This window comes from Zonotrichia leucophrys, chromosome 1A, assembly GCF_028769735.1.
Source record: "Zonotrichia leucophrys gambelii isolate GWCS_2022_RI chromosome 1A, RI_Zleu_2.0, whole genome shotgun sequence".
Taxonomy (NCBI): domain Eukaryota; kingdom Metazoa; phylum Chordata; class Aves; order Passeriformes; family Passerellidae; genus Zonotrichia; species Zonotrichia leucophrys.
The window spans coordinates 59,681,373-59,708,622 of NC_088170.1; the positions used below are offsets into that span (position 1 = coordinate 59,681,373).

Sequence of the window (27,250 nt, forward strand, 5' to 3'; positions counted from 1 at the left end):
TATTTGCAATTTTTATTTAGTAAGGTATCCATCGTATTAAGGACACTTGGGATAAAATGGTAGCGATTTTAGGGAAGTTTTACTGCTAGCTCCTTAATGCCAGGATCTCTGGTTTTGCTGAGGAAAGATATAGAATATTTTTCCTCCCATGAATACAGAAGTCCCCTACTGTTCCCCTCTGCCATCAGAACCTTGCCACACAAACCCAACATGTTCATTCATTTGTATATGCCAGTTTTAATTTGCTGCTTTACCTCCCGAGTGTGTTAAAATCCAACCCTAATATATTTTCACATTTAGCCAGTTCAGTTCAAGTGGCTAATTCAGCCAGAAGTGATTATGCTCAGTCACCCTGAGAAAAAATTTTGTGTTCTTGAGCCCTTCAAACATGTTTAGGTCAGTTCCAGCTGTTGTTAAAAAGACTTGAAATCTTACTTACCTGTGCTTCATGTTAAATACCTTACTTACAGACCTTCCTGAAAGAGCGCTTTGACAATGAGGAAATCAAACCAGACTTGTGGATGTCCTTAGAAGGTGGAAATACCTGTACTGAGTGTGGAATTCTGGCAGAAGACACAACCCTGTACTTTGGAGGTGCAACTGTGAGGCAGGCTGTCACTCAGGATCTGGACCTGCGGGGGGCAAAGTAAGTCATGGTTCTGTGTCATTGTCACGGGGAGCTGTGTCATACGCTGGCAAAGCAGCAGGCAGCATGGCTGTTAGCTCAGGGAATTCTTGGGCCACCACTGGAGCAGCACCACCTGAGGCAAGCACTTGCAGCAGCCACAGGGCCTCCCTGGTGGTCAGTTGCTCTTGGGATCTCTGCTGGTCAGAGTGACCCCGAGATAAGTTAGAAAGTCTCTTTTCCCATCGTGGAGGTTGAAGAAGGCGTCAGAGCTCTTCAGTTCTCAGTCTCAAGGTCATTTATTGTATCTTATCTTTAAAATTCTTTCTCCTGTCCTGCCTGAGGTCTGCTCAGCAGGACAGTCAGAGGCACTCTGCCTGCCCCCGGGGTGGTGTTGTCTTTTTATACTCAAAACTGTGTGTACAATATTTACAATTACTTACCAATACCTATCACCTATGTTAGACAGTGAGCTTCTACTCTAGTCAACCTAAAAGTGCCAACATCACAGCAGAAGATGGAGGCCAAGGAGAAGAAGGAGAAAGGCTGGACCCACCCAGATTTCTCCATCTTATCCCCTGAACTCCCATTCTAAAAATCCCAAAATTCTATTTGTCACCCTGTGATAAATTCACTATCATTCTACTTAAACTGTCGTGGCTTGCAGATCTTCATATAAGATTGGTCATTTGCTCCATGGGTCATAATCAAAACCACAAGTGTCTTGGGCTCTGTGCCAGGGTCTCTGAGCCCTCTGGCAGGGGTCTTGGCAATTCAGGACAGCCAGAGGGATGTCCTGAATTCCAACGAGTTGCCCAAGATAGGAAATGCCTAGTCATGATGACTGGACGTGAGAAACCCCTCTTCTGCCTTCAGACCCTTGTTATCTCTCTGTAAGACAATAAGTCACTTCCACCTCCACCGTTACTATTAGAATGTTTCCCAAAACCCCTATACCCTACATAAACCCCCATTTCCGTGCTGTTCTGCAGAAGAGCTGTCACTGTCACCCTTTGCAGAAGCTGCCAATAAAGACACCTCTGTGGAACCTCATACAGCCTTCTCCTCTCTCTCCTGCATCTGCTGAGGCACTTAGCAAGCAAAGGGCTGAAATCACTAAGAGCTGAACTCACCAAAGAGCTGATCTCACTTAGGAGCTGAGCTGCTTGCTGAGATTGCCTGTGGCTGGGAGCCTGCCTGAGGGACCCGGACAGGTGGAGCTTAGCAAGACTTTGCTATCCAGACATGTATTAGAGAGACTCTGAGAACCCTCACCATAACAAAATAGACACTGAGGAGATTATGATTCCCAGGGTGCTGGGGCTATGATTCCTAAGGTGCTGACACTTTCAGATGAGTCATAGAGATCAAGGCTCACCCCAGCACAGTGGAAAGGGTCTGACAAGTCCAGGTGAAGCAGCAGATCCTTTTGTCCAGAAATGTCCTGGAATCAGCGACTTCTGTCCTGCAAAGAGGCACCAGTCACCAGGGCATCACTCCCAGAGGCACCAGCTGTGTCTCTCACTGAGTTCAGAGCAGTTCTGCTGGTTGTTCTCTCCTGGTTGGCCATACAAGATCCATTCCATTTCTATGCTGTGAAAGGATGAGTTATCCAGAGAGCAATCGAACTCTGTCAGTTTAGACAAGCTAAGGACATGACATAGACAACTTCATTTCTCTTGATCATACTGCTTTAATGAAGCCAAACACTCTGACTTCTTAAATTTTGTAATTTGCTGAATTACAGGAAGGAAGGGGCCTCAGGGAGTCTCTAATCCAACCTCATACTCAAAGCCAGGTAACACTGAATTCAGGGCAGTTTGCCCAGGACTTTGTCCCATTGGATCTTTAAAAACCTCCAAGAACAGAGATCCTACTGTCTGTCTGTACTGGAACACTTGTACTAGTGTTCAGTTACTCTCAGAATGATTTTTTTTTTAATTTTTTTTTTCCCTGTTAAATCCATTTGGAACTTCCTATTTTTTTCAGTGTATGACCTCTGGCTCTGAGCTCTGGTTCCAACCTTGCCTCAGTTTATCAACTTTTTTTCTATCCTTCATTGATACAAGGACACCTTAACACATGGTGAGCTCCCATTCCACCAGGACTCTCAGGGAGCTCAAAGCAGCTCCCATCTAGTCTGTCCCTGGCTGGTACATTTGCAATGGGCTACTCCCAGGGGCAGTTCTTAGTTGAATTCCATGAAAATTCCCATGAAAATTTTTCCATGAAAAGCTTTGTAGTACTTGTGTATCAGTGTTATTTGCTTAAAAATGCTGGGATTTGGAGCAATTTCAGCCTGTCTGTTAACAGAAAGCAATCTCTGTTCGTGCAAATCTCACAGATGGGATCATATACATTTACTCTTAGGTTTCTACAGTACTGGGGGAGAATTGGGAGTGAAAATAACATGACAACCTGCCACAGACCAACTTGCAGAAAGGAAGGAGTGCTGCTAGATTACTCCATTGATGGAGGCAAGTACATACTGTATTTACAGCTGACCTTCAGTCTGGTTCTGTATTCACCCACCATGAATACCTGACAAGTTGTCAGAGATCCAAAATAAAAATTACTTCAGTAATCAGAGGCTTCCACCCAAGCTGATTATTCCTTTTTACAATTGCAAGATTACTCTTGGAGTGAGTAACACTTGCCAGCTATCCTTAGAAGTTAAGCTCTATCAGAAGACCACAGCTATTACTTTTTATTTCCTATTATCTTTAATCCTTTAGAAAATTCTACCATATGTTTGGTTTTATATCACTAAACCTGCATCTTTTCATTCTAGGGATATCCTGGACTTTGCTCCACGAGATGGATTACCAAAAGTACATCTCAGTGAGGCACGACTACATCCTGCTCCCCGAGCGCGCCCTGACCAACACGACGCGCCTGCGCTGGTGGCAGCCCTTCACCCTCAGCAGCGGCATCGTGGTGCCCGGCCCCGAGCGGGCCCAGTGGGCTCTGGACAACATCCTCATTGGGGGAGCTGAGATCAACCCCAGCCAGCTGGTGGACACCTTTGATGATGGTAAAACAGGCTGCCACAGCTCGTCTGTGGTCTGGCGTTATCTGTTCTTGTCTTACCCGAGCCCTGTGAGCTTGCAAGCAGATTTTATTTTATTTTAACTCTGCACATTTTTCACTTTGTAGACTAATGCTGTTTATATGCTATTCTTCATGTTATTCATAGAAGTGTGTAAATATATATATATATGTGTATGCGTACATATATATATATGTGTGTGTGTGTGCACACATATGTATATTCCGATGTATATGTGTGCACGTCTGCACACATAAAAAAATTTCTTTCATTCCAACTCATTTCATTTAAATTTCTGATATTATGCTCTTATCTCATCATATTTTTTTAAAAGTACTGATATTTAAATGCTATAATTACCTCTCTGGCAATGAATGTCTTTATTATGTCTCTCTCTTTGTAGCTTACTGTGTGTCATTACAGATAGCATAAATGTAGTGTCCATATCACTAAAGTACTCTGTCAAGTGATTCTGTGGATTCATTTCTAAGCCTTGATGTTTACCAAGACAATGCAGTAATTTTATTTAACTCATCTTAATAGAAGGCACCTCTCATGAAGAAAATTGGAGCTTTTACCCTAATGCAGTCAGAACTGCAGGGTTCTGTGGAAATCCATCATTCCATCTCTACTGGCCAAATAAGAAAAAGGATAAAACACACAACATCCTGTCCTCCAGGGAGCTCATTATACAGCCAGGATACATGATGCAGTTTAAAGTAAGAAATGTTCTCTCTCTCCAAAGTAAAGAACACAATGAAAATTCATCTAATGTGTCTCCAGAAATTATTGTTCTTCCAACTAGGATGCTCAATTGGATGAATAATTAATAGTGACTTTTTACTAGAAATTAAAGGAAAATATGAAGTGTAGGTAATGAGAACCAGAAGGGCTGCATGAATGTAAAATGTCAAAATATTCTGACTGTCTGTAAGCTGTTGGGGTTAGTCAGAGGAATTAGAAGTCTAATACCTTTTTCCTGAAATGATTGGATCATCAGATACAGTAGGAATTATTTTCTAAGGTGAGAATAGATGCCATGCAGAATAAGTTATTTTCCCCATATTTGTGAAGGAACAGAAAAAGTAAGGGAGAAGGCTGGAGAAGAGCATGATATGGAAAATGGAAGTGTGTTCAAGTAGAGGTGCCCCTTCTACTTCCTTATGTCATGGCAAATTACCTAAACCATCAGAGAAATATTTCTGAGTAATTTGATTTAAGGTAGAATTTTACCCAGGGCCAAAGGCAACAAGTAGTTGTTTTCCAGAAATGTTCTTGGCCATTCCCCAAGTACCCTGTCTTAAACTAGGAACTAACATGAAAGTAGGGTTATCAAAATACTAATCCATTTTCTTATTATGGTTTTTTTCCTGCTCTTCTGTTTAACAAGATAGTTACAGAATTTACCATCTTCCACTGCTCAATATTTTCACCTTTTCTCAATGTCACTGCCTATTTCATATTTACTGTCTAATATAGTCCCTAAAGCACTGCTTCCCCACTCAGCATGCCAAAAAAATTATATATGTGAGGAGTCTCTGAAGTTTTTTACTACTGAATGTCAAGAATGCCTCCAAGATGCTTATTTTACCCAGCCTATCATCTTTTTCCTCTATTTTAAGACCAAAATTAGGATAACCCATCAGCATTTAATAGTTTATATTACTAAACTCTTACTGCAGAGTTTTTCTTTCCTGACCTTCTCCCCATTTTTCTTCACTGCTCACAGCAAAGATTTTATTTCTAAACTAAGAACTCAGCTGTAGCATGGCTTCTGTTTGGTTTTGAAATTTAGCAATGTAATGTACACTGGGTATTGTAATCTTTCTACTGTAATATGGAACAAATGTGTCTATTGTTTTAAATATTCAGAATAATTCTGTTTCTAAATTGGACTGATTTAAAGTTTATATCCACATGTTTATCATTATGAATTTTAAATTTCATAGGTGCTTCACTTTTGGAAATGCCAAGGAACTACCATATATTTTGTTTCAGAACAGATGTTTGTTCAGATATTTAATTTGGACTTTAGAAATGAAATGTTAGGAAATAACAGTAGCAAGGAAGTAAAATTCTTTAAGTAAAAACAGTATCTGAAGTACTGTGTCTTTTGTTTTCCATCCACTTTTGATGGATTTTACCCAAGTTGACAATCCCTCATACACCTAATAAAGAAACAAAAAAGGAGAACATAACTTGATTATATATCACTTTAAATGCCTACCTGAATTGTTATAGCAGTTGATTTTATTTGTGCTATAGATCGTGGTTGGCTGTGAGGCAAATTCTTGTGGGGACCTCCATTCAGTGATGCTGGAGTATACAAAGGATGCCAGGTAAATGACAGCAGAATACACAGACCTGAAAAAAATAGTATGACATTAAAAATGTAGAGAGCTTCTATTTATTAAAGCTTTGCTTTGCTATTCATGTTGTTACATGAATTATTGTAATATGCTTTGCTATTCATGTTGTAACAGAATCTGAACAAAGCCCATGTGCAAGCACTGGGATTTGTCTACATAACTCCCATAAATTCTCTTTATATTTTATCCGAGATGTTGACAGGTTCATGGTGTTGAGCTTGTAGTTACAATCATGAGCATGTTCCTGTTAAAAATGTGCTCCCAGGAAAACACATTTGCAGGAAATTATTTAGTAGGATACAGGACCAAGCTGTCATGAATTGGGAGTTACTGAACTCCAAATTGGTCTTTAACTAGCTAACAATAGCACTGCCTCATGAGCTGTAGAATAGCAGCATGTTATAATTTGTGAAAATGACAGTATATTCTGTGCTCAAAAAGCTGTGGGTGAAAATGTAGCAAATTCTATTGGGACTCTCATGAAGACTGTAAGAAAGAGACTAAGGATCTGCCTCCTAAATAAATCCTGTCAGGCAGCCCAGAGCAGCTGTGTGTACCACACTGCTGGGAGTACCACCACCAAGGGCTCCACAACACTCAAACATCCCCCTGGCTGCACCTGTGCTTTGACCTCTCACCTCTTGTTTATTTGTGGCTCCAGAGAAGTGAAAATGATTGCTCACAATCTATTCCTGACAATCTCTTGTTTCTTTAGTAAGACAGGCAATGTCATGACCCTTAGAAAGAATCTGTTTTCCTTTCATTATTTTTTCAGTTGTTCTAAAACTTTTTTCTTTTTTGTTTTTGCTTTCTGCAGGACAGACTCATGGCAACTTGTCCAGACACACTGCCTTCCTTCCTCATCTAATAGCATTGGCTGCTCCCCATTTCAATTCCATGAAGCTACCATCTATAACTCTGTTAACAGCTCCATGTGGAGAAGAATAACTATCCAGCTGCCTGACCATGTCTCATCCAGGTAGGCTCACCAAAGGTCAGCTCACCGTGGACCTATAAAAGGACAGCTACCTTGCTGGCATGGCTTACTAGGAACAATTGGGGAATTAAAAATTATTCCTTGTTGTGGATTTAGATTTGATACTTTACTAATTGTGGCATTCACATTCTCTGAAAAATCCCTGAGCCCAGGATTTTTCTCCTGGGAAGCTGAGGAGCCTCAGAGAAAAGGAAAACAATTCTTATCTCAGTTGCTTCTCCCAAGTTGTGCTCATGTGTGGAATGTGTTTGGAGATTGTTTACCCACAGGTGATCGTTTCATTGGATTCTGATGTGAGTTGTTTTGACTTATTGGCCAATCAGGGCCAAGCTGTGTAAGGACTCTGGAAAGAGTCATGAGTTTTCATTATCTTTTTAGCATTCAGTTAGTATCCTTTCTGTATTATTTAGTATAGTTTAGTACAGTATTCTTTAATATAATATAGTATTATAAAGTAATAAATTAGCCTTCTGAGAATGTGGAGTCAGATTCATCATTCTTCCCTGCCACAAGGATCCCTGTAAATACAATAACTAATGTTCTTCAAGAAGATTTTTGTTAATAGAAGTCACTACTGCCAATGATGTAGCAGGCTGGGTATTTCCAGTTAGTGAAGTCACAGCCCCCTCATGTGACATTTTTGGTTACATTTGATACTGGTCTTTAGAACATCACTATACAGATGTGTTTAATTGCTATGCATCCTAACACAGTGTTTGGATGTTGATATTTGCAGTGCAACCCAGTTCAGGTGGATTCAGAAGGGAGAGGAGCTGGAGAAGCAGAGCTGGGCAATCGATCACGTGTACATTGGGGAAGCATGCCCAAAGCTCTGCAGTGGCCACGGGTACTGCACGACTGGAGCCATCTGCATCTGTGACGAAGGATTCCAAGGTTCCATTTCTTCATTTCTCTCTGTACATCCACTACAGTCTAGTCTAGCTCAATATTAAACAGAAAGACAAAGTGATGTATCACAGCCAAATTCATCACTGGAATGTCTGAGTAACAAATCCAAAATTAATAATTTGTCAGGGCTCCAAATTACAGCTTTTCCCCCTCCCTACTCTTTCTACATTGAGCCAGCAGTCTCTCCCACCTGGCATTGTATGGAAAGTCCACCCAGCCCTCATTGAAGGCAGAACATGGCTACTTGATTATCCAGAATTGGCTTCCACCCCATGCTCCTTCCAAGGGTGCATCCCAGAGGATGTGCAAATGGGATCCAGATGTTGGTGACTGGCATTTGTAAGGGACTCTGTGCCCCATCAGGACAGAGTGTTGTGCTCTAAGCCTTCAGTGCAGCTAAGCACATGCCTAATGGTACCTGAGTGCCCTTGGTAAGCTCTAAGTGCTTTGTGGGAGTGGAGCCAGTGTTTAATGTCTTCCAGGAGAGCCTCGTAACTGTATAAGATCAGATCCCTTCTGAGTTTTTAGACATTTTTGCCTTCAACCCACAATTTGAGGTTTCTCCTATTGGCATCAGTGCAAAACAGGAGAAACTGTATTGCAGTTCTTGAAGTTATACTGCTGTAAAAATTAGACTCACAGCCTCAATTTTGTAAAAATGACTGCTGTATATCAATGTGCACATTGTTAATGGATCTGCTGAAATATATTCAGGCTGTCCTCACACTGAATATTGAGTCGCAACCTTGAAAAGAATTACAATGACCTGTAACTCAATTTTCTCCATTCTTTCTATTTTTTGCATGTTTTACAACTTCATTGTGTCATTTTTAGGTGATGACTGCTCTGTTTTTAGCCATGATCTGCCAAGTTATATTAAAGATAATTTTGAGTCTGAAAGAGTCACTGAAATAAACTGGGAAACCATTCAGGGGGGAGTGATAGGGAATGGATGTGGACAGCTGGCACCCTATGCCCATGGAGATTCACTCTACTTTAACGGATGTCAAGTAAGACAAGCTGTAACCAAGCCTCTGGATCTCACCCGAGCAAGGTAATAGTTTGCGCCTAAACAGCTCTTCTAACAATTCATGAGAAAGGAAACTCTTTACATGTATGTGCAGCCATGTGGCCAGTACGGATGAGGATGGACTGACCTGGCTGTGCCATGCAGTTGGATGTGGCTGGCAGAAAACATTGGGGTTGGCAAAATGCTTTGTGATTTTGGTTTGGGAGATGGAGAGTGAGGATGTCAGATGAAAAGGTCAGATGTTTTCATCATGCCCAACAGAGCACTGTCTATGTAAGCCAGCAATGACAATGAAGCTGTTGGCACAGACTGGACACCAGACTGCCTGGACCAGGGCCTGATCTGATAAGACAAATCCCATGTTTGTATGTGCCTCCACAATGGTTATGACTAAAGATGTTATTTAGTAATTACAGGGTCATTTTCTCATTTCAGTTGTCAAATAGAATTATATTCACCTGGCAGTGAACAGGAGTAGGTTTTTCATCTATTGAGCCTCTTTGGCCATGGAAAAACAAATGTAAACAGCCTGTGCTGGCTCTTAACAGAGTGACAGCTTTCAGGACTGGTTTATCTTGTCCAAAGCAAGATTAGAAACAGGATGAATTGGCCAATGGACTAGATATAATCAGGCTCTTCTCTTCTTACTTGATGAACACCTGGGTAGAATATGATATTTATATATTTTTAGGCACTTTCTTATATTCAACCTATTCTTAAACTTTTCATACACTCGTTTACGTGTTTGCATTTTTATCCATCTCAGTTTTGTGCAGATATATTGCAAAATTTGATCCTGCCTGCAACAATATATTATACATAGTAAACTATTATTTTGAAAGAGGAGCTGTGTTTTAAAGATGTAAGAACAGTTTATTTTGCATGTTAAAGTAATGATTCTTGAAAATGCTGCAACTTTTGATAAGGTAACTGCAATAAACCTAAAAATACTATTGTTCCCATTTGAATAATCTTGCATATTGAAAATACTTTTTCTCTCTGTGTTTTACAGCAAAATCATGTTTGTTTTGCAAATTGGAAGTATTTCACAAACAGACAGTTGCAATACCAATCTAAGTGATCCTAACACTGTAGATAAGGCAGTGCTCCTCCAATACAGTGTAAATAATGGAATTACATGGCAAGTAATTGCACAGCATCAGCCAAAGGACTTTATACAAGCCCAAAGAGTGTCTTATAACGTTCCCTTGTGAGTACCCAGTCACATTTCATTACCTCTAAGTGCACATTTTTGCTAAAACGTAACCTATCTTTGCATCACCGTTGAAGAAAATAGGTTGATGAGAGGGTAAACAAAGAAGAAGACTTAAGAGGAAGGCTGATTAAGAAATTCCAGGCTAGTGTTTATCAATGCACTTAAAAGAAAAACAGAAAGAATACTCGTTTTGAAGATAATGGGAAAAAATTCTCCCTACCTGTGTGTATTTTTAAATATTAGTGTGTTTTATATGTACAATATGTTGATGTTCAGTGACAGAAATAATTTGACTTTGCTCTCAGCTCTTGTTGGGGGATAGATGGGGAAATGCAGAGCACCAATAGTCTGGAGCTCTGACAGGCTCTGTGTTTGTGTGACAGGGAGGCACGAATGAAAGGAGTCTTACTGCGCTGGTGGCAGCCCCGTCACAACGGAACAGGTCACGATCAGTGGGCTTTGGACCACGTAGAAGTCGTCCTGTGAGTATCAGCCTCACCTCATCCCACCCCACCTCAGAAAGCACTGAACTTTCTCCAGCATGACATGAGTATTAAGCTCATTAAGAACCATTGTGGCCCAGGGTAATCCTTTCTCAAAGGGAAACCTTTAAAATCCTATCTTTCCTGATGCTCTGCCCTGACTGCAACAGTCAGTAGTTAAGATGGACACAAAGTAAGTGTCACAGCAGGGGGGTGTGTGGAAAAAATCGTGTAAAAATGCAGGAGGGAAAGTGGGGCTTTATCACCTCCAAGTATTGCTGTGGTCCCATAATGCAGCAATGACTATTAAATAATGATTGTGCTGGGACATAAGAAAGGATATCCTGTTCAACACTGTGCTGCCATTTAAGGCTGATCTATATCCTTTCAAAGATAAAAAAGATTCTTCTGTATTGTTCATTGCACAAAGTAATGTTGTTGTGCCTCTTAAAAATCTGTGTTAGCAACTAATGCCTTATTCATTTCCTTTTTTTAGTAAGAAGGATACTGTTCAGAAACAGGGTTCACTATATCAGGTTCCTATGGTCCGAGCTCTATATTCATCCCCTTGTCAAGATTTTACCAAGTCTGCACCCTCCTGATTCTCCCATTCTTGAGATGGGTTTCGCTGGCAGCTAACCCGTTTTTCCTGTGCTGCACCATGAAGAGATGACCTGCTTTTTCTCTAACAATTTAGTTCCAGTAGAAGTGAAGTGCTAGTGGCTTCCCGGGCAGGAACTCATCGCTGGCAGTGGTTGGCAAAGAGAGGCGAGCCCGCTCCATAGATAGGTTCAAACATTCTTTTTATTGAACAATTTAAAAACAATGGAGAAATTAGGCTTAGATAACCTCCAGACTGTGTAATTATAGCTATGATGTTTCTGAATTAGCAGAGGCACTGCAAGTAATGTTTTTCAACAGTAGAAAAGTGAATTGTCTGATTGCTAGTTAGTCCTGTTCTCCTTTCCACCAAGAAGCACCAGCTTGCATGGCACTCATATCAACCCCAAACCAAACTAGTCCCAACACTGAGTAACTGTACACCCTCCACTGCTTTTACACACCTTGCTGGGCTCTGCTTCCATAACATTAAGCTTAAAACTGGAAGGAACAGAGGAGAGAAATGGATATAATTCCTGGTTTAGTCAATCAATGGCTGTATGATGCTGCATCAGGAAAGATATGGAAGAATATGAGCTTGCAGGAAGGTCAGCATGTTTAGGAAACCATTGAAAGGGGAACTGGTCATTCTGAAATATTCACAAGTCTTTCTACCTTGCAATTAAAAATAAAATTAATGGAAAAAAACATGTAAGAGTAAAAATAAATATAATGTTACCCATCAATCCAAGCACTGAATTAGGGGCCATAAGTAGGAATAAAACAGATCTTTAAAAAGTTATTCTGAGGCTGAAATGTGGAGAACTTCTCTGACAATGAGATCTGCCAGTCTGTAGACTAAACACACAAGTTGAGTGGTAACAAGAAGTCATGTGAGATATGTTATACTGGAATAGCCATAGCAAGTAACCACACCTTGCCAAGAGAAGGAACCAGGTGGGCACACAGGTCTCCTCCCTTTTATTATTTTAGTCCTGCTAAAGAGCTTTAAGAGCTTCTGAAAATTCCCCTAAATATCAGTCTAGAGGCAGAGGATTTCCGCCCTGTTCAAGTGACATTTGTACAATCCACAGACAGACAGACCAAACTGGACTGATTTTTCCCTTACCAAGTCCTTTGAAACACAGTGCCATGACATCTTATTTCCCAAAGGCCAGATGTAGAGTTCCAGTTCCTGCTAACTACAACACATGAGACATGCTGCTCTGAGGAGGGCACAATTCCATGCCATGGTGCATCTGATTCCTATACTGGCATGTGCTCAGACCTGACAGCTGCATTTAACTCCTGATTTGCTTGAGTTCTATCTGCACATTGTAATTCATCAAAATAATCTTTAGGCCTCCTCAAACTTATTTGCAAGTAAGCTGCAACTTCCTTATCAAGAAATACTCTCACCTGGGTTTTTCTGTAGCTCTGCTATTTCACTTGGTCACCTCACACTGATCACTTTACCCCCAGCACTTCAGTTGCTTCACCTGTTACATGATGAAGACACTCAGTCACCTCCATAAAGTGCCTCAGGGTATCAGCAGGGAGTCTGGATTTGTTAGTACTTACCCTAGATGATTCTGCACACACAAGGGCTACCAGGAATCACACTGTGACTACTAGGGATAGGACTTGGCTTCCATCCTTAATATTCCTTCATTTTCCAAGGAAGGGTAAAGAAGCACTGCCTGCTTCTGGGAAGAACAAGCCCCCTTTCCAAGGCATTTCTCCAGCAGTAGGGGAGGAGGCAGTGTCCTCTGGGTGCTCTCCCCTCCCACCAAGAGCTCTGTGAGCAATAGCCACCCCAGGGCTGCAGAGAGGCACAGCCTGAGCTTGAGCCATTCACCAGGGTTTGCCTCTTCCCATTAATTCTATAGGGAGTCACTGGGGAGTCAGCAGGCTTCTGTCTGGCTTATTTATCCCAAAGCTGGGATACTTTAGAAAACACCTGTGCCTCCTAAATTGGAAGTAATTTCTGTTGGAACTCTGGCCTGGTCTCAGAAGGCCATGAACATCTCTAGACAAGAACCCATTGATGGCCCATGTCCAACACAGTCTGTATTCAGTCCTCTTACAACCCTGGATGAGACCCCATACACCTCTCCAGAACCATCAAAATTATCCTCACTGGCTCTGGTTTCAGTCCTAGACTCTCAAGTTTGTGATCTGTTTACCCACATTGATGCAACAGGCAAGCCTCAGCCTGTGAGGTGTTAAGAGCAAGGAGCCAACCTACACTAGGAGGTGTGGTTTGGGACATAGATAAATTCCTGGCTTTCCACACATCTCTTCTTGTGTTTTCTTCCTTACTCTGTGGGGTGACAGAGGTCTGGTTTTCCCAGCCTGTGTGTTGGCCTGGCTGCCTGCACCCCCAGGTGCACAGCCAGGTGCTGTGCCAGCCTTTCCTGAGCCCCCAGGCAAGTGAGCCATGCTCCCCTTGAGCAGGTTCCAGGTGCACACCCAGGTGCTGTGCCAGCTTTTCCTGAGCCCCCAGGCAAGTGAGCCATGCTCTCCTTGAGCAGGTTCCAGGTGCACACCCAGGTGCTGTGCCAGCCTTTCCTCAGCCCCCAGGCAAGTGAGCCATGCTCTCCTTGAGCAGGCTAAGGGAAAGCACCTCCAGCAGGCAGAGCTGATCTGTAGGAAGGCAAAGAAAATAAGGATTTTCTTGATTTTCTTTCCCATCCAAAACAGGGGATGTCTCTGCTCCTCCCTAGAGTGCTTGCCCCAGAGGCATATCTGTGAATATCTGCTTTCATGGCCCAACTCTTCTCAGCAATCCAAAGGCTTGCAATCAGTTCTGTCCCAGGCCTAGCTGCCAAGTCATAGTGCAGATACTGCTACAGCTGAAGCACAGCCAGGGTCATGACACTGTTCAGTTCAACCAATTTCTGAGTCAAGGGCCACCATCCTCTCACCAGCAAACTTCCATACCTTCAGGATGCCATTTCTTTGATTCCTTTTTGCCCCCAAGAAAATTGCTGTGGGGAAAAAGATCAACCTGCAGATTATACATGCAAGAAAAATACCTGGTAGTGATAAAAAAGGCCAAAGATGGATGCTTTTGTATCTTACTTAAAATCATTCCACTTTTGAATGAACTCTTTGAATCATTCAATAAAAAGCAATATTTTTAAGATTGTGATGCAGCTGCAAATGAACTTAAATTGAGCACCTCTTTTAAACAGGTGAAACCAAATACCTGTGTTGACAATGTTATACATTAAATTGAATTTGCCAATTTAACAACAGTCAGTGTCTGTCCTGTGGTGGGGAGAGGAGGCAAGTTGTTAAGTTGTCCAGTCCCTTTTATAATCCAGTGCTGATTATTCCTCATTAGTGCAGCGTTTTTTCTCTCCATTTGTAAAGAAAGCTTTGGGCCCAACTCTCATGTGTTCCATGTGGCTCTTCTTAGGATAAAAAAGTATTTTATCCCAGGCTTAAGAAAGTGTTTTTCTGTGCCCCTGTACTTCTGCCCTAAGAAGAGTCCATGTCCAATCCTGCATTTCATTTGCACATTGTTTTTCTCTGGAAGCACAGCTCTCAGCCTGCCCCCTGCACACACACCTCACACCTCCTTGCATGTGCATCACACAACTGCCATTTCTTTGTGTATAGGGCAGGCCCTTAGGGACATCTCATTAACTTAATTAAATGTCATAGGTACTGAGAAATAAAGGATAGTTATAAGATGAACACTAAGGGTCTGATATTGTTTTCTTTACCCCAAAACTTGTAATGTGATCCAAAGGAATATAAGTTGTGCAAGGAATGCAAGAAATGTTATCCCCTCCTACTATTTTATGGTTAACTGATAGATAACAGAATTAATCCCTTCATAGCCATCACTTCATGCTCTTCATTGTTGAGATATTCTCACATTTTTGGCACAAATGATTTAGTGAGAAGTTATGTTGCATTTGGTGCAAAGAATGTTTATCTGTATTTTGGAATAATTAAATACAAATTGCATATTCTAGATTTAACAAGAAGTGCTCATGTGGAAAAGCATTTTCATCAGCTTCCTTTTTTTAGTAAAAAGCAAAGATTTGAAAAATGCATTTAAATTAAGTATTAACAAATTTATGATAAAGAACATGAGTAGTTCAAACATTAGGTGACTATCTGAATATTCACAACATTTATGCCAAATTTAATATGATGCGGTTTGTGCTTCTATTACATTTCTATTATGTTTCTAAAAAGTGCATGCTGAATTTTATAGAAAATAAAAATCTAAACATTGATTTGAAAGCTGAGGAAATAATTTGTTCAATTTTTATTTTCAAAAGAGACGAAAAGTCCTATATTGCCTCTAAACCTCATCAGGGTTTTATGACTAATCACAGTGCTGCATGCATTGAAAGGCATTTTCTAACTTGTGTTGTATTTCATTGTTTGCTGTCATTGGTTTTACACTAGAATAAGGTAAGTACTTTCCCTGAATCAGTATTAAATGTATGTTTCTGTTACAGCTACAGCTCTTTCACAAAGTTTTGTCAATGAGGGGTTGGTGGAAAATCATTTATACTCTGAGATGTGCCACATAGTTCTTGAGGGCCCTGATCCTGCACTGCTTCCTCAGTGAGCACTGGGGAAGTTAAACTCAGCAGAAATTGTTCAGTAGATTGTGCCAGTGGGAATGATGTGCAGTGGGAATTTCACCAAGGCTGCAATGGGACTTCTCCATCTGCTTCAGAGAGGGTACAGTGAGCTCTACCAATGGAGGGCCCCCAGAGCACTGTATGAGCAGCCAAGGGGCAATTCCCACTTTTTTCTGTAATAAATGACCACAGAGATGCAGCCACAATCAGGCAGTGTATGCCAGTCAATCTGCCATGGCCACACCTGCCCCTTGGACACAGAACCAGAGTCCCCTGGCAGTGCTTTCATGCCATGTAACCCAGCTGCTTTGTGCTGCTGCAGTTAATGGGTACCACTAGCCAGGATAGCTACTGAGCTCAGGGTTCAAGTGTTGACTCCACCAAAGCCAAAGAATATTTGCAGTTGATATGAGCCCTGAGTACAGCATGTGACTTTTTCCATTACAGTACCCGCCTAACAAAGCATTTGTAATTCAGCATCAAAATTTACTCCAAACCTAGTCTTGAGGGACATACTTTTGCTGTGTTCTAAGGCTTTTTTCATGTTTAATTTTGTTATTCAAATATTTTTGTTTCTATTTTGTTCCTGTTTTATGCCCCATCAATTAAAAACACGCAAATAAGGAAAGACATGAGTATTTACTGGGGTTATGTACTGCATATTTTTCATTCAGTTTGGCTTTGTTCCATTTTCATAAACTTTAAATTGCAGCCTTGTAGTTCAAATTGTGCTTTAGGAAACATGCAATAAACATAATGCTCTACTAAACACTAAGAGACTTTAGTCCAGAGAGACTCCTTCTCATAAATTGCTTTATTGTAGGTATTTTTTGAACATGCCCCAGATAGTTTTGGTTTTGCTTTTCTGCATTAGCTGCATATTGCTTTCATCCAATTAGCACAACTCTAGGTACTTTCTTGGAACATTTTTAGGGTTTCCTACCTAAATTCAAGCAGTATTATATTTTGGTTATTTTTCAGTAGTGCACTCAAAACTGTCTAACAGTTTATACAGCAATCACTCCTGCTAATTGTTTTGTGTTTTTTTTGCTTTGTGCTCGATTGGTAATACACTGATAATTACTTTGGATCTGAACTTCTCTGACTGACTGATGGTTCAGTGAATGCACAGAAAGGACAGAAAGCTCAGCAGGTGCTGACCAGTCCATTACACACTGACAAAGTGTCTTCCAGTTGCCACTGATTGTGAGAACCACACCTACTCTGATTTTGTGGTGCAATACGATACAATACTGTAATGCATAGGGTATACATATTTACCCATGGAAAGAGTGAAAATCACAGTATTTCTACAGCAGGCATCAAGGTTCTTCTGTGGCATCCAACCAGTAGTTGGAAAGTCTGTCTCATGTCAGTGAGGATAAGTTTGGACTACATTAATGCAAGTTAAAAAAAAAACCACATTGAGTTCCTGAGAATTTAGACTTCTCTTATTGTTCACACATTGCACTGCTATGGTGCTCAGTGTAAGACATGAATACATACTTCTTTCTAACACCTTGATCATCTTCCAATGGAACACAATTAATATTAATAAAAAATAGGTAAATCCCTTCTACATTACTAGGTAAGCATTTCTTTGTTCCTTTTTTCCAATTCTTTCTTTTCCTTTTTTTTCTTTGTTCATTGTTTTAAACATCTTCATCATCCCTGTAAGGCCAGATACAAAAGGGTTGGTCATTTGAAGTGAAATAGAGGCCAGGTGCACATAGCAGTGTCCAAAACCAGTCCTGAACATCTCTGCTGAACTTTTGCTGGACATAGGCAGACCAAAGACAGGACAGAAAAGGCTCCTGGGACAAGGATGCAGCACAGCACATACCCCATCTGTCCAAGTCTTGTCCAAGCTGAGGCTAGCAAAACCAAGCTCACTCCTAAATTTAACCATGTCCAGAAATGCAATTTTTTCAGCCAAACACTTTGGCAGGTTCTGTTTGGTCCCATGTACCCAGAGCAAAGAGCAAAGCTGCTCAGAGTTGGGCTGTGCTTTCTCCCAGGCCCATCTGGTGTGTTTTGGCTGCAGAGCAGCCTTCTCCCAGCAGACAGGGGCTCTATCCTCACCTCATGCTCAGCACGCTCTCCTGAGAGGTGGGATGTCCCCGCGAAGGCTCTGGGTCTGAGGAACCACCCACTTTCCAGGCAATGGGAATTAAAGGCAAGGGAAAATTAAGAACTTCTTCAAGCTTCATGACCAATGGTAGCCACTCTCAGGAGTGGGTTTGGGGTCATAATTTCATTCCTGCCTTCATCAGTGAGACAGCTGGCACTGGAGCCAGGGTGACCTTCCACCCTGAGGACTTAAGGACCAGAATGAAAACTGATGTTCAGTCCTGCTTTGCACTTGAGCTACCAAGTGGCATTAAAGTTACATCAACTCACCACTATCAATCCCTCACACAAAACTTACAAATCAGCACAGACCTTTCCTTTTTACTTGAATAATTTATCATTAAGCCCTCTTTCAATTGCCAGATGATCTAGAGCTCTACCTTACTGTGACAGTGCCAAAAGTTGAGTCAAGTGTACATCTGTTTTCTTTCATTGTCACCAGGAGCTGGTCTTTATTTCATTCTTATATGTACATTCCAGTGTAAAAAAAAATTTAAAATTGCACAGCTTGGAAAACTAGTCAGGAAATTACTTGGATTTACTTAGAGGTTTATAATCTAGATTTTGACATGACAACCATTAATCAGTTTAGTCAGTTGGGTACAAGATTAGTTCATGAAAAGGGCATAATTTTGTTAGACACATTTTTTAGGTTAAATTAGCATACTACAGCAAAGGTTGGTTGTGGTTGTAGAAAACAAGGTATTTTGCAAAGCATACAATTACTCCTTTTTCCTAAGGGCCATATTCACTAAAAATAAGCTTATGCACTAGAGAGGAAAGTATGACTTACTGCATTATGAGTATTCACTTACTCACAGACAAAACTCACTTGTGAAAACATTCCTTTAAGCCACAAATGGGAGGTTTGTTGATTGCAGGTCTTCACAGATCTGCCCTCTCATGGTTCCTTCTTCCCTCAGCTGGAGAAGTAGAAACCTACATTAGGTGGGATGGGCCTTGTACTCCAGGTAGGTCTTCCAAACAAGTGTGCCTTCTTAAATTCAGCTGCAGTTGGTCTCTCTTGCTTGGTTTCCTGCCAGACAAGGCATAAGCATCATAAGATTATGCTTATTGCCCAGATCTTCCTTTTGGAAGGGGGTGCATAGGGGAAGGAAACATTAATCTGAATAAAAGTATTGTACTTCACTTTCTATAAGGTAAAAAAAGAAGATAAAGCTTTTCCTCTGTTCTCAAGCAGTTAATTATCAAAGACAGAAGGATAACTGGAGTATAAAACCCCCACAGAGAAATGTTATGAAGTGAAGTTTTAGTGAATCTGGCCCTAGGCAGCACCAGTTTTCATTAGCTGAAAGCACTTAACGTTTTCCTAAGATAATTTACTGTAAATGAAAGCCAAGTGGGACAGATTCTCAATTGCCTTGTATCTTTGCAGTTTAACAAAGGGTGTGCTTCACACCAGTTTGCACAGACTTGAAAAGTCCTGCAAGGACAAAGAATCAGTCCCACTAGCTCACTGCTACAAAAGAATTTAAACTACATGTGAAAGAAACTGACACTCTTCTCTTCTTTCACCCTTTGACAGCACTCGCAAACAAAATTACATGATGAATTTTTCACGGCAACATGGGCTCAGGCATTTCTACAACAGAAGACGAAGGTCACTTAGACGATATCCATGAAGAAACGAGAAATTTATTTTTTTTTCCTCCCAACATGTGATGTGTTGCTTTCCATTCTTTAAATCTAGCACTGCATCTGGTATCAGGACTTTTCTGCAACTGGCTTGATGAATAACTGAAAGCCTTTTTCAAGACAGAGTATACACCACTTTTTCGCACTGTGAACTAATGAGAAGTGACTTATTTTCTCATAGGTAAATGTTTTAATGTTGATGTGTCTGTGAAAATTGTGATCTGTTGTAATATCCGTTACAGTGGCAGTATTGGAAGTAAGCAACTAATTCTGTTTAACAGGAAAAAAAGTTTAAGCACAAAGACTTTTCAGATTTTATGTTTATAAAAACCTACATACTAAGTACAGAATTTAACATTCTTTGTCACATAGTTATTTAAGTGCACTGTATTTCAGCTCTGTGTCATTTTATATGATTAAGTTATCATTGTTTGTCCTCTTTGTATTCTCTTCTACAACATGACACATTGGCACTGCATTTACTTGTTTTGTTGTTGTAATATTTTTGCTGCTGATTTTTGGGCTATTTACCTTCTTACAAAATGTATTTAAAAAATCATCTAAGTACCTAATCCAGAAGATAATTGCAAAAGTAGTTGTAAAGGCGTTGATATCCTTCGGTCTTATTCTTTGATATGTCTGTTGGTTAGCATTGTTTTGTGGATAAAAAAAAAAGAATGCTTGACATTAAACTTTTTTCTACTAAGGATTTGTGGATTAAGCCCCAAACAGAAATTCCCAATTCCCTCTCTAAATGTAGTCAGTTCTCTGAAACTGATTTACTTACAGTAACTGCCATTTGGTGTCTGTAGTAATGAAGTGATTTGTAAGCAGTGAATGTTTCATTGTGTTCTCTTTGGTGTTTGTTTCTATTGCGGGTCATGTTTGTATCTTCTGATAAAGTTGTATCTACACCAGCAACGTTATAATGCCCCTATAGCCCTGAACTGTCTATTATCATAAATCAAATGCTTCACTTTATGGTGAACCAAGCTAAAGATCCATGCTTCAATAAAGATAATGTCAACAAAGAATTCTGATGTTAGACTTTTCAAGCCATGTGGGCTTTACATGAAATCATAAACCAAATTCTTCCACTAAATACCTAGATTCTAAAGCAAACATTAATGTTATTTTTAATATTTATCACATCACACTTAACAGCATTTTGCAAGTAACGCCAACTAAGAGATCTCCCCATCCCACCTATGGATGTAATACAGTCCTTGGAACAGGTCCTGGTGCAATGAGTGAAACAGGACCACAGAGCAACATGCACTCTCGCTTTATCTGCAATCCAAAAAATGCAAACCACTGTTCTCAAGCTCTGAGAGCAAGAGCGTGGCACATGAGGAACCTTGCTCCAAACAGACCAAGCTGGCAATTTGTAGAATCATATGAACCATTAAGGTTGGAAAAGACCTTTAACATCAATCCAACTGTTAACCCAGCACTGCCAAGGCCACCACTAAACCATGTCTCTAAGCACATCTACACATCCTTCTAATACCTCGAGGGATGGGGACTCAGCCACTTCTGTGGGCAGTCTGTGCCATGCTTGACAACACTTTCAGTGAAGAACCTTTTCATTATACCTGATCTAAACCTCACCTGGTGCAGTCTGAGGCCATTTCCTCTTGTCCTGTACTTTGATACTTGAGAGGAGACTGCTGTCCATCTCACCACAGCCTTCCTTCAGGTAGTTGTAGAGAGCAATAAAGTCCTGCCTGGGCTTCCTGTTCTTCAGGCTAAACAATCCCAGTTACCAGAGCTTGTCCTCAGCAGAGAGAAGTATCATACACACCTGCTGTGCTCTTACATCTTGCACATCTGCTTCTGGCACTATGCCTGTCTGAAGCAGAATGATGATCCATGTTCAGCTGAACCATGTGTTTAATTTGTAGGAGGTTTTTGACCGCAGGTACCTGAGCAGTTCAGGAAAAAAAAGGAAAAAAAAGTTGCTCAGTGACCAACTAGTCAACTCCTTGGCTTGATCAAAATTATGACAGACCTTTGGATGATCTGGAAACTTGCTGCAACAGTCCAGCCTCCTGCAAACTCACTGTACTGGAGTGCTTTGTGTACTTTCAATTCCTGAAAAAAGATAATGGTTCTCTTCAGAGAAGTAGAAGGAAGATAAAACATGAGGGTAATAAGAATATAACAATTTAATGTTTGGGCAAGTGATTTTAAAATATTGTAATAAGATTTTTGCCCATCGAACAAACAAAACCACAAGATCTAAACATTCCTATTTTTAAGATAACTTTAATTGCTTTAATAGGTCAATAGAAGAGTGGTAGTTCAATCTAAAATGCATGTGCAGCTAATGTGCTTCCAGGAAATCAATTTATTTTAAAGATTTAGATACAATGAGGCATTTTGCCTGACTTTTTAGGCAAGAGATCAGCATAGCCAGAGAAGCTGCTTTTCACAGTTGTATTTATTTCCTCTAAATAATATATGTAATCACAACCACAGAGGGATACCACAAAGCATTTTACCCAAACTCTCCACAAACTCTGCACTGGCTTTTCTCTTCTTCACTGGAAGATTCCCAAGTGGTATTATCATCTGCCCTTTCCAGACTCCAGGAAGTTCTTCCTTAGATTTTCTCCAGTCCTACAACACCCCACATAGCATACACAAATGGTACACTAATGTGGGTTTTTATATTTTTCCTCCCATATGGCTGAAAGCAATGAATCATCTGACATTAAGCAATTGTTAAAATAGCAAGGGTGGCACAAAGGATAATCAATGGCAATAAATATGCTATAAAATGTACTTATAAGTTCATACACTGGTGTAAAACTTTTGCAGACATAACTATGAAAACTGATTTTTAGAATACTTTTAGCATGCCTTATAGTCTTCCTTATTTCTCCTATCAGCTGACTAAGCCATGCTCCAGTAGAATAAGGAGAACTTAAGAGAAATGAAACAGAAGTACAGAAAAATGCAACTGACCCACTGGATTTCCTGAAATAAACAAAACCTGAAGCTCTCATAATTTTGCCTAAATATTTTTCTCTCAAGCTTTCCTCATCCAAAGATGATAACATTTTCTTAATGGGAGGAAATGTGCAGAGCACCAATATTTTTGAAGAACCAAATCCAGCTTTGCATGATCTTGACAATATACAGAAAAGGGTAGTAATTAAATAACACAACAAATACCCTGAAGGACAAGACACTGTCAAAGAACAAGGTACCAGCACACAAATTGGGTAAATACCAGACTAGCCAACAAAACTATAGAAGTAGAATCAACAGCATTAAGCAGTTTTTAAAAATGCCATTTTGCATTGCATCAGGGGAAGTGCTTATGACAAAACACAATAAATATAACTACATCTGCCAGTGCTGGTAAAGTAGACAGCATTTGGCAGCTGTTGAGCCCTTCACTTAAATGCAGATATAAACAAGTTAGAGAGATTGCAAAGTACTGCAGCAGAAACAAGACCCTTGAACCCATGAGCTTCCAAGTAGAGAGAGTTGTTTAGTCTAAAAAGGAAAACATTTGGAAAGAGATATGACAACATCCATAAACATGGTTCTATGTTTTATTTACTTGCTAACCCTTTAGGGCAAATGTTACTGGGTGGAAATGCTGCCACAGCATCACCTCATCATTTATCTACAACTAGTCAATGGGATTGGTTATTATCAAAGCAGGAAGGCAGTGTGAGGCCCCAGATAAAACCCACTCAGATCAGCTCTGTGAGGTTTAACTAGTGACTCAACACAGGAGGAACAGGAACAAGCCAGCTGCAGAGGGGAGCTACCTCCACCCTGAGCTGGCAAGGGAGCCTCAGAATGGAACAAGGCCAGCAAAAGAGCTTGCCCATGTTCAGCATGGCCCTAAAGAGCTGATTAGGGCTGCTAGCAACCCAGAGCAGCTGAGGCCATGCAACCACTTGCAGTGCTTCTGTGAAGGAGCAGACAAAGCATTTACCACCCAGAGGTGGTGGTTCCTTTGCTGGAAAAAAAGAGCATGAGGTATGAGCATTCAAGCATTGTACAGGTGACGTGGATTGATTGTCCAGTGCTCTCTGTTGCTGATGTTTTCTGACTGTTGCCGTTTCTTCCCCATGTTATTCCTGGTTCAGCTAAAGGGCCTGAGCTGGCAGTAAGCCTAAAGACTTAGTTCCTGTGTGGCTAATTACAACAGAGCCTGATGGGGAGAGTTTAGCTGGCACGCAGCAAGGCGAGGCCAAGCAAACACGCCGTTCCAGGAATGGAAGGATACCATACTGGAGGATGATGATAATGCTAGGTTTATAGACAAGCAAATTTCTTAAGCTTCTTTAAAAAAAGAAGAGAATGTGGTTGTGCTTTTGAGCTCTGCTACTCAGGGGACGTTTGCACAAGTTAGAAGAAGCAATTCAGAAGTGCAAGTTAGAAGACGCAATGTCAGAAGGCTCAGCTGTTTCCCTGATGGCATGCAGGCCAAAGGCAGAACTTGGGGACGTACTGGGAAGTCACAGGTTTGACACTTCTGCATTAGGATGATTTTGCTGATACCATGAAGTTGGCTGATAGACCCAGGCTCCTCTTTCCCTGCACACAGATCATGTGCATACAGGCAGCCCTCTGCTGACACCCTACAGCTCCAGGTGGGCTAGAAACAGCACATGCAAAGCATGTATAAGCAGGTTTATACTCACAACTGGACACCCAGCTCAGCTGGTTTAAAATCACACCCTTCTCAAGGGAAATTTTAAATTACTTGAGTTCAACCATTTTCAAGGAACTTCAGTGTAAAGAAAGGAAAATGTCCTGATGTTTGGGCTTCTGCTAGAACAATTGTGGTATAATGGATAACAACAAAGCTTGACATGAGTTATGTGTCTGTATAGGATGTGGGTAGCAACTAATTAACAGCAGCAGTTTGAGAACCAAGCCTACTGGCACTGAAATCAGTGGGAAAATTCCTGTTCATCAAATGTGTTTCACTTCACATGGAAATGTCCACCTCAACTTTACTAATTCTGGTTTGACCTGTCCTAGCACCTGTGTAAGACTCCAAATATACACAGGGATTTTTCTGCCTTAGAGAGTTGTCTCATTCTCAGGAGATACATGAGGGTAGTTAGGGTGTGGTGGGGAGTGAGCCAGTTGATGGAGCCCCTCTGACCCATCTGGAATGTTCCCTATGGGAAGTGCATGCCAGTGACCCAGCGGGAAGTGTCAGAACTCTGCCCTCAGCCCCCCAGCCACCTCCCCTGCCCATAGCCACCACCAGTGGCTGCTGGAGGAAGTTGAGAAATAACCAGCCCAACAGCTGGAGCCCCACTCCAGGCAGTGTGAGTGCTGGATCTGGCCTTTGACAGCGCCCCACAGCATTCCTTATGCCCCTGGAGAGCTGTGGTTTCTGCTGCTCCTTCCCCTGGGAGCCAGCTGAGCCCCCAAAGCTCACACTGAGCCCTCTGTCATCACACAGCTCCAGGGCTGTGGATGCACCCTTAACTAATATTCCACAATTACCCTCCACATGAGTGTTTTTACTCTCCTCAATTGTCTATATTGTTTATTCTGTATTAACTTTCCCTCCCTTTTCTTGTCTTGGCCAAAAATCCTCTTTTCATCTTGCTGCTACTGAGTTTAGCACTTTATTAATCCCTGTCCTCGTCCCAGAGCTGAAGAACCACAGCATCTTTTACCATTTTACACAATGCTGGAAAGAAGCAATAAAAATAATTATTAACTTTTGAGTGCAACATACTAAAATGCACACAAGAAATTAAAACCAGCTTGTATTTAAATGCAATCATTAACACAATTAGTGTAACATAATCCTCAGGATTACTGGAACATTCAAGATGCTTTATACCTGGGGCGACTTTTCTAGCAGGAAATCGGTTAATCTGTGTTCGTTTGAGGCTTTTTCTTCTCCTTTCTCCTTGTGCAGGTCTTCCTGTGGTATGTTACTACAATGTGTGTTTTACTGGCAACAAAGCACGTCAGAATTCACTACCAGGCCACACCCTCACAGTGAATTACACCTGCATTCTAACACAGGCTAGAGATTTCCAAATTCAGGAAATAATTAGCTTTTTGGATAAATAACTGAATCAACAAACATGGCTTACCCAAAGTATCTCCACTTACCCAGTTCTGTATAAAAATGGCATCCGACATCAGTCCAAATGAAGTCTCATGTATGTGGCATTATCTATTACTGCAATTTTCCAACTAAATGCCTTTCTGTTACAGCCTGTTTTGAGTAAACAAACCTCAGATTTAAAAGGAACTTTAGAAATGTTTTGACCTTGAAATTTCTCAGTTTGACAATGCTGAAATTTAAAGTGCTGTATTTCACCATGAATTCATTTAAATTTTATTTAAGTTACTCTTACATTCTTACAAGGGCTACCATGTCAAGGAATCATTTTAAGATCTTCAAATAATACTGTCCTGTAGAGATCAGTTTCACTGATTTTTTCATGCTATTAGTGTATAAGAGTTTCAAAGCTGGAAAAAAAAAAAAAACCACTTCTACAAACTCTGTATACAAACCCATATCTAGGAAGTGGGAAAACATTTTTGTCGTGGGTGAGAGCGAGCTACCATGATAGAAAACATGATAAACCAAGGAGTCGGAGATGGCATTTTTTCCTAATTCCTGCATATTCACAATGAAATTCAAACGTATGTATACTTTGCGCCCCTGAAAAAATGAAAAACCACACCCAGATATATATTTGGAAAAAATCTGAGCAGTTAGGCTGGTCAGACACGGGAATAGATGGCCCACGGAGGTGGAGTCACCATCCCCGGAGGGCTTCAAGAGCCCTCAGGATCCGGCGCTGGGTGATGCGCTTTCGGGGTTACGGGGGCAGGGCTGGGTTTATGGCTGCACTCGGTGATGTTGAAGGTTTCGGTGATGTTGAAGGACTCTTCCAACCCTGCTCGTCCCAGGGCTCCAGGTCTCCGTTATCCCCTCCGAGCGAGGGAGTCCGGCCGGGAGAGCGCCCGCGCACGCCGCGCAGCCGGGAGCGCGCACGGCCCCGCGGCATCCTGGGACTCGTAGGCCGCGGCGGGGACGCGCCCGGCCGGGGTGCGGGGGAACTACGAGTCCCAGGCGCGCCCGCGCCCGCGGCCGCGGGGTGGGAGGGGCGGGAGCCGGCAGGGGCTGGCGGCTGCCCGCGCCCCCGGGCTCCTCACCTTGGAGCGAGCGGCGGCGGTGGCGGCTGCGGCGCTGGAGGAAGGCGGAGGGCGGTGAGCGGAGCGCGGCCGGCCGGCCGGGCGGGGGTGAGCACGGGGTCAATAGCGGAGGGGATCTCTCCCCTTGAGCGGATCTCCCGTGAGGGGAGCGAGCCTCGCCGCGAAGAGCGTCGGTTGGGGTCGGGCTGTCCCCACGCCTGTGGCTCCCGCTCGGTCACCCCGGGCCGGAGGTACCTTGGCGGTCTCGCTCCGTGACGTCCCCTCTCCCTTCGCTCCCTGCCGGCCCCGGCGGAGCGGCCGGAGCACCGCGAGCGGCAGCCGGGATCCGGGGGCAGAGCCGTGCCGGGGCAGCGCCGGGCTCCGGGGGCAGCGCCGCGCTCCGGGGGCAGCCGCGGTCTCGGGCA

The 27,250-nt window shown here is 41.8% G+C and overlaps 2 protein-coding genes across 8 annotated transcripts in view; both read left to right on the forward strand.

The window, feature by feature from the left end:
• RELN (reelin) overlaps positions 1–20,710 on the forward strand; it is a 283,741-nt gene extending 263,031 nt beyond the window's left edge. For 2 of the 3 annotated variants that reach the window (XM_064702887.1, XM_064702886.1), the window contains 12 exons: positions 471–646; positions 2,996–3,102; positions 3,417–3,659; positions 4,218–4,393; positions 5,940–6,013; positions 6,861–7,022; positions 7,777–7,934; positions 8,784–9,003; positions 9,992–10,189; positions 10,579–10,677; positions 15,579–15,714; positions 19,567–19,684. In XM_064702887.1, the coding sequence (XP_064558957.1) occupies positions 471–646; positions 2,996–3,102; positions 3,417–3,659; positions 4,218–4,393; positions 5,940–6,013; positions 6,861–7,022; positions 7,777–7,934; positions 8,784–9,003; positions 9,992–10,189; positions 10,579–10,677; positions 15,579–15,708 (1,743 nt within the window). In that variant the 3' untranslated portion in view covers positions 15,709–15,714; positions 19,567–19,684. Of the gene's footprint in view, positions 1–470; positions 647–2,995; positions 3,103–3,416; positions 3,660–4,217; positions 4,394–5,939; positions 6,014–6,860; positions 7,023–7,776; positions 7,935–8,783; positions 9,004–9,991; positions 10,190–10,578; positions 10,678–15,578; positions 15,715–19,566 lie in introns of all 3 variants that reach the window. The other variant, XM_064702888.1, reaches the window with a different exon arrangement.
• Positions 20,711–26,766: 6,056 nt separating this feature from the next.
• SLC26A5 (solute carrier family 26 member 5) overlaps positions 26,767–27,250 on the forward strand; it is a 35,051-nt gene continuing 34,567 nt past the window's right edge. For 2 of the 5 annotated variants that reach the window (XR_010438713.1, XM_064702889.1), the window contains exon 1: positions 26,817–26,933. The gene's annotated coding sequence lies outside the window, so the exon portion shown is untranslated. Of the gene's footprint in view, positions 26,934–27,250 lie in introns of all 5 variants that reach the window. The other 3 variants (XM_064702890.1, XM_064702891.1, XM_064702892.1) reach the window with 3 other exon arrangements.